Source organism: Myotis brandtii, unplaced genomic scaffold (assembly GCF_000412655.1).
Source record: "Myotis brandtii unplaced genomic scaffold, ASM41265v1 scaffold450, whole genome shotgun sequence".
Taxonomy (NCBI): Eukaryota; Metazoa; Chordata; class Mammalia; order Chiroptera; family Vespertilionidae; genus Myotis; species Myotis brandtii.
Window position 1 is genome coordinate 841332 of NW_005367210.1, and position 11305 is coordinate 852636.

Genomic DNA, 11305 nt, shown 5'->3' on the forward strand with positions numbered 1-11305 from the left:
ATTCATTGACTAAAGTATTAAGTATGGTTTTTAGCATCTGATATTATATAATACAGCTATGTTATCATTTGCCTAACTTCAGGGGGGGGGGGTATTTTTAGCATTCCAGTATTTCATTTTAAATTGCACCCTATGAACATTTGTGTGTGTGTGTGTGTGTATGTATGTGTGTGTGTGTGTGTGTGTGTGTGTGTGTGCGCGCACAACATTCGTGCACTGGGGGAGGGGGGTTCCCCGCAGCCCGGCCTGCACCCTCTCACAGTCTGGGACCCCTCAGAGGGGTTCTTAGCACTGCCGCGGAGGCAGGAGAGGCTCCTGCCTCTGTTGCTACGCTTGCCAGCCGTGAGCCCAGCTTCTGGCTGAGCAGCGCTCCCCCTGTGGGTGCGCACTGACAACCAGGGGGCAGCTCCTGCATTGAGTGCAAGTCATAGCGACTGGTTGTTCTGCCGTTGGGTCAATTTGCATATTAGGGTTTTATTATATATATAGTGTGTGTGTGTATATTTTAACTTCCTTGAGTTATATTTCCCATGCTGGCAGATCCCAAACATTCTGGTCTTAGGAGCCCTCTTGCACTCTCAGAGATTACTGAGGACCCCAAAGAGCTCTTGTCTGAGGTATGTCTGTCAGTGTTTTTTTTTGTTTTTTTTTGTTTTTTTTTTTTTTATTTTATTGATTTTCCCACAGAGAGGAAGGGAGAGGGATAGAGAGTTAGAAACATCGATGAGAGAGAAACATTAATCAGCTGCCTCCTGCACACCCCCCACTGGGGATGTGCCCGCAACCAAGGTACATGCCCCCGACCAGAATCGAACCTGGGACCCCTGAGTCCGCAGGCCGACGCTCTATCCACTGAGCCAAACCAGTTAGGGCGGTCAGTGTTTATCATGTTAGAAATTACAGCCCAACATTTCAAAATACACATTTTGCCACTAATTTAAAAATGACAGTAATAAACCCATTATATGTTAAAATAAGTAAGAAATTTTATTAAAATAACTATATTTTCCAAAACAGAAAATATTAGTGAGAAGAATGACATTGTTGCAGATCTCTTTAATATCTAACATAGAAGACAGACAGATTCTCATTTCTGTTTCTGTAGTTAGTAAGTGATAATGTTTTTGTTAAAGGTTGTTGGAGAAGAGAGAAATCGTTTAATAAGCTTTTCAAATAATCATGGGTGTTCTTTGCATTTCACCAGAACTTGACATGTTATAGTTTCTTTAAGGGTTAGTTGTAATTTAGAAGCCAAATCCATGTCAGTGAACGCTTTATACATTACTAGAGGCCCAGTGCACAGATTTGTGCACGGGTGGGGTCCCTCGACGTGGAGAGTTGCTGAAACCAGCATCCAACATCCCCCAAGGGATGTAGTAGTGCACGAAGCGCTGGGAAGGAGCCGCTCCGGCTCATCCCGACCCCGCTCATCCTGGTCAGTTGAGCATCTGCCCCTCCCACCCCCCTCCCCCCCAAGTCTTCTACTGCCACCCCTTGCATCTCCTGGTCTGCCGCACCCAGCTATGGAGAAGTGGGTCCCTAGGGTGGAGCTCCCATGGCCTCGCTAGGGGAGCTGACTGAGGCTCAGAGAAGTGGGATGAGTACCCAAGGGTCACCCAGGGCAGACCAGGGAGTCGCAGTAGCTGTGCAGCGAGGCCACCCACTTCGCGCACGTCCTGCAAGTCCTGGGGTGGCTCCGGTCTGATAGGAAGAGGTGGGCGCTAGGGATGGAGTTCGTGGTCTCTTTTTTCCCTCCCTCTATCCCTTGGTTCCGGCTGCCTGGGGAGGATGCGACCGGAGGTGTTGATGGGGGTCGGGGGCACTGCACCTCCCGAGTGGTGCCTGGGGAGCAGCGGAATTTGGGCCGATGGCCCGGCTGCCCAGTGCGAACTGCAGCTCAGCCCCACCTGCTTGCAATCTTTCATAGACTCAATCGCCTGTTTCTCTTTTCATCTGTCCAAGTTGACTGCTCCCTGGTGGTCAGTGCGCCTCATGGCGATCAGTCGAATGGTCGAACAGTCGCTTAGGCTTTTAAATATATAGATTACATTTAAACCCCACTGCTCTTTCATGCTTTTGAGTGGATCTTTTACCCATGCATGATATTAGAAAATCATGTATCAATTGTTTGGAAAATATTGGTTCACTGAAATGTGCAGATCTGCTCAATGTTGATACATTTTATTACACAATATAAAAAAATCACATTCATTAATATTACCAATCTCATCAGCATCATTATTGGGAAGCCATCAAGTTAGTGATAAATACATATTTCCAAATTGCTAATTTTCACTTAAAAGCTTGAATTTTATCATTGGCAACATATATTGTCAGTTGTTTTTCTGAACTAACAAGTTCACATAGTCAGAGGGCTGCTGCACAGCGTGTCTTGGAAGGACATACAAGAAACTGAAGACTTGGTAGGTTGGGGAGGGTGGAGAGTGAGAAGGAGGTTTTTACTTTTACAGAGTCCATAATCTCCTAACAATAATTCTGAAATCAAAAGAGATCTGAAAACCATGGTATTTTGTTTTGTTTGTTTTCCCCCAAAATCAGGTTGGTCCCGAACCTTGTTTGATAGGAAAACCTGACCTAAAGTGTCATGAAGCTCCTTATATGTTCATTTATCCCACTTGTGACTATTCATTTATTTTGCAGAAATTTTAGGGTATTGGGTACAGGGTGCTGCCTGGGAGCGTTGCACAATATATATTACAGTACTTACCTGACCTTTCTAAAATACGAAAAGTTCTGAATTCCAAAACACAGCTAGCCTAAGATTATGGATGTGTGTATCCTTTTTTACTCTTGAATTTTGAAACTGGTGAATGCATTACCTATTCAGAAAATTTTTTTTTAAAAATTTTATATATTTTTATTGATTTTTTTACAGAGAGGAAGGGAGAGGGATAGAGAGTTAGAAACATCGATGAGAGAGAAACATTGATCAGCTGCCTCCTGCACACCCCCTTCTGGGGATGTGCCCGCAACCAAGGTACATGCCCTTGAGCGGAATCGAAGCTGCAACCCTTCAGTCCACAGGCCTATGCTCTATCCACTGAGCCAAACCGGCCAGGGTGAAAATTAAAATTTTCAATCTTCTAAAAACTAAATTTAGCACAAAGCAAGCTCACGGTAAATGGTGGCTGCTGTTAATCGTCCCTCCAGGCCTTTCGAACTGCCAACAAATCTGTTCATGGCCACACTATGTTTCACCGTAACAGCAGCCCCTGTGAGTGTCACTACTTAGATTTACATCTTAGAAGACGGGGATGCAGAGGTTTGGTGATAGACCCCTGCCAACCAGCTAGATAGTTCCCCACCCAGAGTTCAGAGCCCAGAGCCCATCTCTTAATCCCAGCCCTGAGGCCACTCCAGTTCCCCAGAGCACCTCAGCCATTGGCATAGCACCCACCGGAGTTGTGTATCCAGGAGAGGAGTGTTGTGTGTCTGAGAGGAGGGGGAGCATATAAGAAGGAAACTGTGGCTAGCTAGACTCACCTCAAATCCTTTAAAGGGGCCCCTTTTGGAGCTGGGACATACTGTCCTGTGGGCCAGCCAAGAAGTGCCTACGGGTTAATTATACAACACTCTTTCCTTCTGTTGATTACCAGATGAAGTAGCGGGGGCTGGATTTCAGGGACCATGTGCAAAAGTTACTTTCTTATGTTAAACCCTAGAGCAGGGGTGGGCAACCATTTTGTGAGTGCGTGCCAAAACCAGCAAAATCTCTGACTCAAAATTCTTCTGTGTGCCAACCCTAATTTTTTGAGAACATGTTATGCCTACTTGATATCTCTTAAGGTGTACGTATGTGAAGAACCTTGAAGAAATAATAAAATTCATTCGAGTGACAAAAACACAGTATATGATGATGAAAAATACATTTATTTTTTAATGTATACATGTACACTGATAGTCCGACAGAAAACTTTATGACTCCGTTTGATATTATCAGTGGGACTTTTGCTGCTGCATCACTGATGACAGAGATTTTACATCAGGTTTATATTTCGTGACCTTCAGAGATATGCACGAGCTACTACTTTCATCCGTCAGGCTACTCCTATTACGAGACTTAACAAAATTCATCACTGAGAACAAAGATTCACAAGCGTATGTGGATGAAACCAAAACACTGGTCTGATCTAGGAAGGCAGGGAGAGTTAAGGCAGAGGCATAGAAATTGCTCTTCCCCTCTCTCGTCAATCCATGTCTATGGTCTTTAAGATAACTTGTTATGTAAAATTATTTATTTATCTAAGATGCACCTACACTGAATTTATCTGAAAAATAAAAAAGTCGATATTAAGAAAAAAATTGTAAATGGAAGATTGTAAGAGAGGGTTTCACGTGCCAGCAAAAGTTACTGGCATGCCATGTTTGGCACACATGCCAGGGGTTGCCCACCCCTGCCCTAGAGCCTCAGTCAGCACCTCCAGGACAGAGACTACTTTAAAATGGATTCTGCGAATGTGCCATAATGAGCTCACTGAAGGGTGCATGTGTTGAGTGTGAGCCTAAAGCAGCGGTTCTCAACCTGTGGGTCGCGACCCCTTTGGCAGTGGAACGACCCTTTCACAGGGTCGCCTAAGACCATCCTGCATATCAGATATTTACATTACAATTCATAACAGTAGCAACATTACAGTTATGAAGTAGCAACGAAAATAATTTTATGGTTGGGTCACAACATGAGGAACTGTATTTAAAGGGCCAGAAGGTTGAGAACCACTGGCCTAAAGGCTATGTTGTGACAGTTTCAAGTACACAAACTATTGGGGTTGGCCTTGCGGCTGCCATTCTAGGCCCCATTGTTCTCCATTTCCTCTCCCCCTCTGTGGCCCAGGAGAGAGAAATGGGGATGGCTGCATGTTTCAGGAGCCATCAGACTGTTCTCCCAGGCATGTTTATAGCCACTAGAACAGGGGTGGGCAAACTTTTTGACTCGAGGGCCACAATGGGTTCTTAAACTGGACCGGAGGGCCGGAACAAAAGCATGAATGGAGTGTTTGTGTGAACTAATATAAATTCAAAGTAAACATCATTACATAAAAGGGTACGGTCTTTTTTTTTTTTTTAGTTTTATTCATTTCAAACGGGCCGGATCCAGCCCGCGGGCCGTAGTTTGCCCACGGCTGCACTAGAATCCCCTCTGCCTGCTGCTCTGAAGGGGGCAGTTTGTGGGGATAGGTGAAATGCTTGCTGCCCTGTGGCACCCGCTGGTCTAACCAGTGAGGCAGGATGGTGGAAGGCCACCAGAGACTTTGACTGTCAGCTCCATGAACCACAGCTTGGGAACAATAACTTCCCTTGGAAACCTAGTTCATCTAAATCAGTGGTTCTCAACCTTGGCTGCACATTAGAATCACCTGGGAATCTTTTTAAAATCCTGATTTCTGGGCCTCATCCTCCGGAAATTCTGTTTCTTTGTTATGGGGTGGGGCCACAACATTAGTAACAAAGAACAGAATTCCAAAGACCACTTTTTCAAATACTAAATCTTTTTTATTTTATTACATTCATATCCATATCCTTTATAGAAGAAATAGAAGAAACTCACCACTGTTTATATTTTCAGTACGCTTCTTTCCAGTTTTATTTATCCACACCCACCCACGCTTTTCACAGTTGATTTCTTAGGCTATTGATAATCCCTTTTTCTCCCACAGTTAACATTCGAACATAAGCATTTTTACACATCATTTTAAAACATTCTAAGAGCATTGTTTCCTTGGCCACATTTAGGGGTATGCCCTAATGTTCCTAACTGGTCCCCAATTAGGCTGACCCATTTCCCTTGATTACTTTGTATGGAGATATTTTAATTTGAATTAAGTGTTCTTTCTTTAAGATTGCTACCTAGACATAAAATTGTTGGATCAAAGAGTATAGTAAAGATACAAAAAGCTTTTGAGAGCAAGATCTATTTTGTGGGCATATATATTATATAATACAGAATCTCCATTTATTCTCCTAGCTCATGCATTGTCAATGAGGGTAATGGGAGAGGGGTGAAAAAAAATCTTAGCGGTTACAATGGTTTGTGGCCCTCCAGTGGCTACAGTGCATAAACAGGAAAAAAAAGGTTGAGAAGCACTGTGTTCGCTGTATGTGAGTACACATCTCACTCTACCCTTGGAAGCTTTTAAATCTGAGCTTTTGCTTTTGCGTTTTAGAATAATCTTCTGGTCTAAGTTCTTTATCCAAAGTTTAAGAGTTTGAGAAGGGTGTGAATAAAATAAAATTTATGTGGCAGTTACCACTGCTGATATTTTTCTTTCTATAGATTGGGATTCTCCATGTTTTGTAGCTTTGTATTCAGCCATTGTAACATTATCAGTGTTAGTCTTTGCCAAGGGCCACTTTGAAATATCCCTTGTGTTATGGTTCATGCAGGGGTTTCCCTTGTCCCCAAGCCTGGGAGTCAGGTTCAGGCTCCTAGGAGCCCAGATGCCTGGCTGCTCTGGGACTTACAGTAATTGTCCCTTGTTTGTTTCAGGTGTGATCCCCTGGGCCCATTTGCTGTCGGGGGAGAGGACCTAGACCCCTTTGGGTGAGTACTGCTGGGGACGTGGCAGCAATACAGCTTGCTCTCCTGGCTTTTCAGCCCAGCTCATCTTCTAATTCTAGAGCAGCGGTTCTCAACCTGTGGGTCGAGACCCCTTTGGGGGTTGAACGACCCTTTCACAGGGGTCGCCTAAGTCCATTGGAAAACACATATATAATTACATATTGTTTTTGTAATTAATCACTATGCTTTAATTATGTTTAATTTGTAACAGTGAAATTGGGGGTCACCACAACATGAGGAACTGTATTAAAGGGTCGCGGCATTAGGAAGGTTGAGAACCACTGTTCTAGAGCTTTTCATCAGTCTTCCTTTGGGGTAAAGAAGCCAGTCTGTTGCTGAGGAGCTGAGAAGTCATTGCCATTGTTCTGCTCTGCCATGCCTGGAGCCGTGCAGGAGAGCTCTGAGTGTGGGGGAGGGGCTAAGCCAGCACTGCGGGCAGCTCAGCTCCTCTGTCCTTTCTGGCCCATATTGTGCTGTGGAGGACAGCAGCCCCCTCCTAGGAGGGCAGGATACCAGGTGGGTTTATCAGGTGTGGGCTACAGACCTTAGGACATCTCAGGGCTACTCAGAGGTCACCTTGCTTGATAAGGGGAGTCTTTAATCCCCAATAAGCTCTGGGTGGTTCTTGTCACACACCCACTGAAGTCATTACAGCCTCAGCTATGCACTCTCTTCACTGAATGAGTCACACTAGATTTTAACCTGTGCTGCAAAGTGTCCCAGCCTGACCTTCTGATTTTTAGACAGTGATGAAGTCACAGAAGTGCACAGTTAAGCTTGAACAGTGACCTCAAAGTTTAGGGAACGTCAGCACATGTGTCCTAGTTTGAGCACATGAGGTTGGGTCCATGGAACTCCATGAGAGAGATGCTGTCAGGAGCCAGATGGAAGACCCACAGGCAGTCCATAGATGGCCCTGAGGTTCTTTAAATGAACAGCAGAAAAGCTAGCAGCATGGATTGTCTCAATGTTATCCTTAGGCCTTAGACCTAAAGTAGTGCCCTGCAGAGCCTTGTGATGGTTTTGCATTGACCTTGGCAAGTTCTGGCACCTGTTCTTGATCAAACTGCTCCCGTTGGGTACAGGTCACGGCAGGAGTCTCAATTTTGTACGCTCAGGGACCCTGGAGAGCCAAAGGTCCAGACTGTGCTATTTATGTTCTTTGCCCACTTCCTGCTGGTGCTCAGGCAGCCATCCCCGCGTGTCTGCTTGAGCCACCATGCAGGAGAAGCCCAGGCATTCTTAGTCTGTTCTCACCTCTTCTCCAATAGCTCCCTGCCATACCTGCAGACCCATTTTTCCTTCTTGCCTCAGGTATCGGAGAGGTGGCATGATTGTGGATCCTCTGAGATCTGGCTACCCAAGAGTACCTATTGACCCATCCTCGGGCCTCCCAAACCGGCTTCCTCCAGGCGCTGTGCCCCCAGGAGCGCGCTTTGACCCCTTTGGACCCATTGGGACCAGCCCAGCTGGGTAGGTATTCACTCAGGTATGCTGAGAAGTAGGACCTGATGACAGCTCATCTCAGGGCTGCAGGAACGAAGGCGTCACGCCAGGCACAGATGCCAGCAGCTCCATCCCCCACTGGCAAGAGAGTGGAGCCTCCTCCAGGCCCTGCCAGATGCCTTCCCCCCTTCCCCCCAAAGCTTCCAGGAGCACCCCGTTCCTCAGTGCCTCTCTCCCCTCAGTTCCCCTCAGAGAGGACCCAGGAGAGGAGGAGCGACTCCCTCGCTGTGTTGAGCTGTGTCAGGAACCCACTGGATCCTCATCAACACTCATGGATAGATTTTACTGTCCGCATTTAGTAGATAGAGAAAATCGAGGCCTTGAAGGATGAAGTAACTTAGCCAAGGCAGAAGAATCAGGATTCAGTCCCAGGCTGTCTGGCTCTGGAGTACACGTGTGCTCTTAAACTGCACGAACCACCCCATCGTTCTGGAGTACAGGCTCCCTCAGCTCAGGGCCCTGTCCGCCTGTGTGCCCCTGGCCCTCCATCCCTCCAACTCACCAGCCCCTCTTTCCATTCCAGACCTAACCCAGACCATCTCCCCCCGCCGGGCTACGATGACATGTACCTGTGAGCGCCTCAAGAATGTAACATCCCAGCCTTCCCTCCACTCTCCTGGAGCTACCACCTCTGGCCCCATCAGCAACCGTGTTCTTACGGGCTGGGGGCAAGGGACTCTGCCCATGTGTTGGCAGGCTGGCTGGGATTGCCTCCCTACTCCTTGTCAGAGCCACAGCACCTGCTGCAGCTCTCCACTTGGCTGCATATAGGTCCCAAAGAGAAGTCAGTCTCTCTCACCACCAGCTCCTCCCCACTTCCCAAGGGAGACTCCGGCAACATATACCCTCCACCCAGTGCAGCGCTTTAAGAACAAAATGCATTTTGGATGTTATTATTAAGAGCCAAATGTCAATACAGAAGTCATGTTGCCGTCTTCCATTTTTCTTTACTGCACAGTTCCTTCCAGTTATGAGCTTGAATCTTTGTGGGGCTAAATGACTTTTCCTTCCCAGGGCCCATTCTTACTTCTCAGGCACCTTCCCTTCATAAATTGCTGTTGGCTCCTGACATCACCAAGATGGGTCCCAGTATGGCTGCGTGGATGAAAATGAGTGACTGGAAACCTCATAGGTCACAAGGATGGTTTCACACAGGCAGGCACATTGCAGAGAGACTGCGTGCTTCTATGGAGGGCAGAACCCTCCAATTCTGCCTTACCTGACCCAGTCCTGAGTCTGTGCCTGGGCAGTGGCAGCCTACAAACAACAGACCTGAGCGCTAATCTCTTTTTACCACTAACTTACTGAGTGACCCTAAGTCCCTTCCCCTCCCATGGCTTTGTGCCACCTATGAAATCTGAGGTGCCCTTCCCATTCTGATGTCTGCTATGTATGCCGACCCCTGGGAACTGGGGCAGAAGGAAAAGAATGAAGGTTCAAGGCTTTATGTGGTACTTACAGTCTAACTCTGTGCCTCTCACCCTCCGTGGGGCCCAGCCGAGCACAGGAGCACAGGCTTCATGTAAGCACGGTGTGGAACTCCGGGAGGAGCAGGAGGCCAGCCTCAAAGCCATTGGCTGGGGTGGATGGAAGAACTAGTCAAGCACGAAACAACCCAGGAAGGCATTCACCCCGAGGGAGCCCCACCCCTGGAAGCCTGTGCCCTCTGTCCAGGCCCGCCTGACCTTTGGTGTTCTCCGGATCCTTTTCAGCCCGAGGCCTGACAGATGTGGTCAGTGATGAACCTTATGCTGGAGTGGAGAGAGCACCATAGAGCACCAGGCTCAGACGCAAGACATCAAAGCACTAGTCACTTTGGCTCCACAACTAGCATTTCAGCCATGTTTGGGTCCTTTCACTTCTCAGCTCCTTGGGTTCCTTCCCCTAAATTAGGACGTATTATTTCTCTGTGGGCAGAGGCTACCAGAGCCTTTCTGAGGTATCTGCTAATGTGCTATAGCCTGGGACTCCCTGTTTGCCCTGCCGGAGAGTGGGTTAGGGGTAAAAAAAATTGGCCCATAGGCCCAAGGTCAACCTAAGATGTGGAGGCTGGGCCAGGGTGGAGAAGCTAGCATGAGTGGGCTCTCTGGGCATTTCTGGCAGACCCCATCTCTAGCACTGACCTAGTAAAAGACCAGCTTGGTCCTTTAGAACACGTGTGCTCTGGAGAAGGGCCCAAGGTCAGGCAGAGCTGCAAATGTAGTCATCAATCCTAGTTTGCTTCCCCAAGGACCAGCAATGATGGAATGTTTTTATTTTTGCAATTGGCTCATACCTGCTACCAAAAGGACATGGGCAATTTACTCATAAAAGCATCCTTTACTCTAAAAGGAGGCTTAAAGGAACATCTGAGCAGAGACCATCTGACAAGCAGGGAAGGGGGATAGATCACTTTTAGGACCCTGACTCAAAGAAAAGACAAGATCAAAACAGTAAATTTGCCACTTAGATTTACTAGTAGCAAAGGTCAAAAGGATAGTCCAATACATAACTCTGTTTTCTGAAAACAGAAACTTTAGTGATTCATCTGAAGAATCAGCCATTTTTGTGTTTGGGTCTCCTTGCATCAAGGACATTGAGTAACACAGATGATGTCTTAGTTCCATGGGGGCTTTTAGGAACTTCTTGGTCAAGCTGTCTGTGCTTGTAGTCGGGCCACGTCCTTCCTTCCAGCCATAAGTTATTGCCAAGCAGCAAATGGGAATGGTTCGGGTTTGTTTTTTGGAACCCTAAAGGTTGGAGCCTTAATAAATATCAGCACTTAATAACCTAGTTCTCTTTTTTAAATAACTTTGTATGTAATTCACATACTTAACTAAGTTCACCCTTCTGAAAGTGTGCATTTAAGTGGTTTTTAGTGTATCCGCATTATGTACACCCATCACTATACCTAATTCCTGAACATTTTCACCACTCCAAAAAAACTACCCCATATCCACTAACAGCCACTCTCCATTCACTCCTTTCCAGCCCCAGGCAACCACTAGTCTATTTTCTGTCTCTAAAGATTTGACTATTCTGGATAGTTCTCATAAGTGGAATCATATAATATGTGGCCTTTTGCACCTGGCTTCGTTCAGTTAATGTTTTTAAGGTTCATCCATGTTGTAGCATGTATCAGTGCATCATTCCTTTCTATGGCTGAATAATATTCTGTTGTATTAATATACCACATTTTCTTTATCCATTATCAGTTGATAGACATTTGGATTATTTTTACTT

At 46.3% G+C, this 11305-nt stretch overlaps 1 protein-coding gene across 2 annotated transcripts in view; it reads left to right on the forward strand.

Moving 5' to 3' along the window:
• The window catches only part of PSMF1 (proteasome inhibitor subunit 1), a 33213-nt gene extending 22362 nt beyond the window's left edge, over positions 1–10851 (forward strand). Inside the window, exons 4-6 of one of the 2 annotated variants that reach the window (XM_014546566.1) lie at positions 6506–6559; positions 7892–8050; positions 8607–9021. In XM_014546566.1, the coding sequence (XP_014402052.1) occupies positions 6506–6559; positions 7892–8050; positions 8607–8658 (265 nt within the window). In that variant the 3' untranslated portion in view covers positions 8659–9021. Of the gene's footprint in view, positions 1–6505; positions 6560–7891; positions 8051–8606; positions 9022–9795 lie in introns of those variants that run through there. The other variant, XM_014546565.1, reaches the window with a different exon arrangement.
• Positions 10852–11305: the final 454 nt, after the last annotated feature.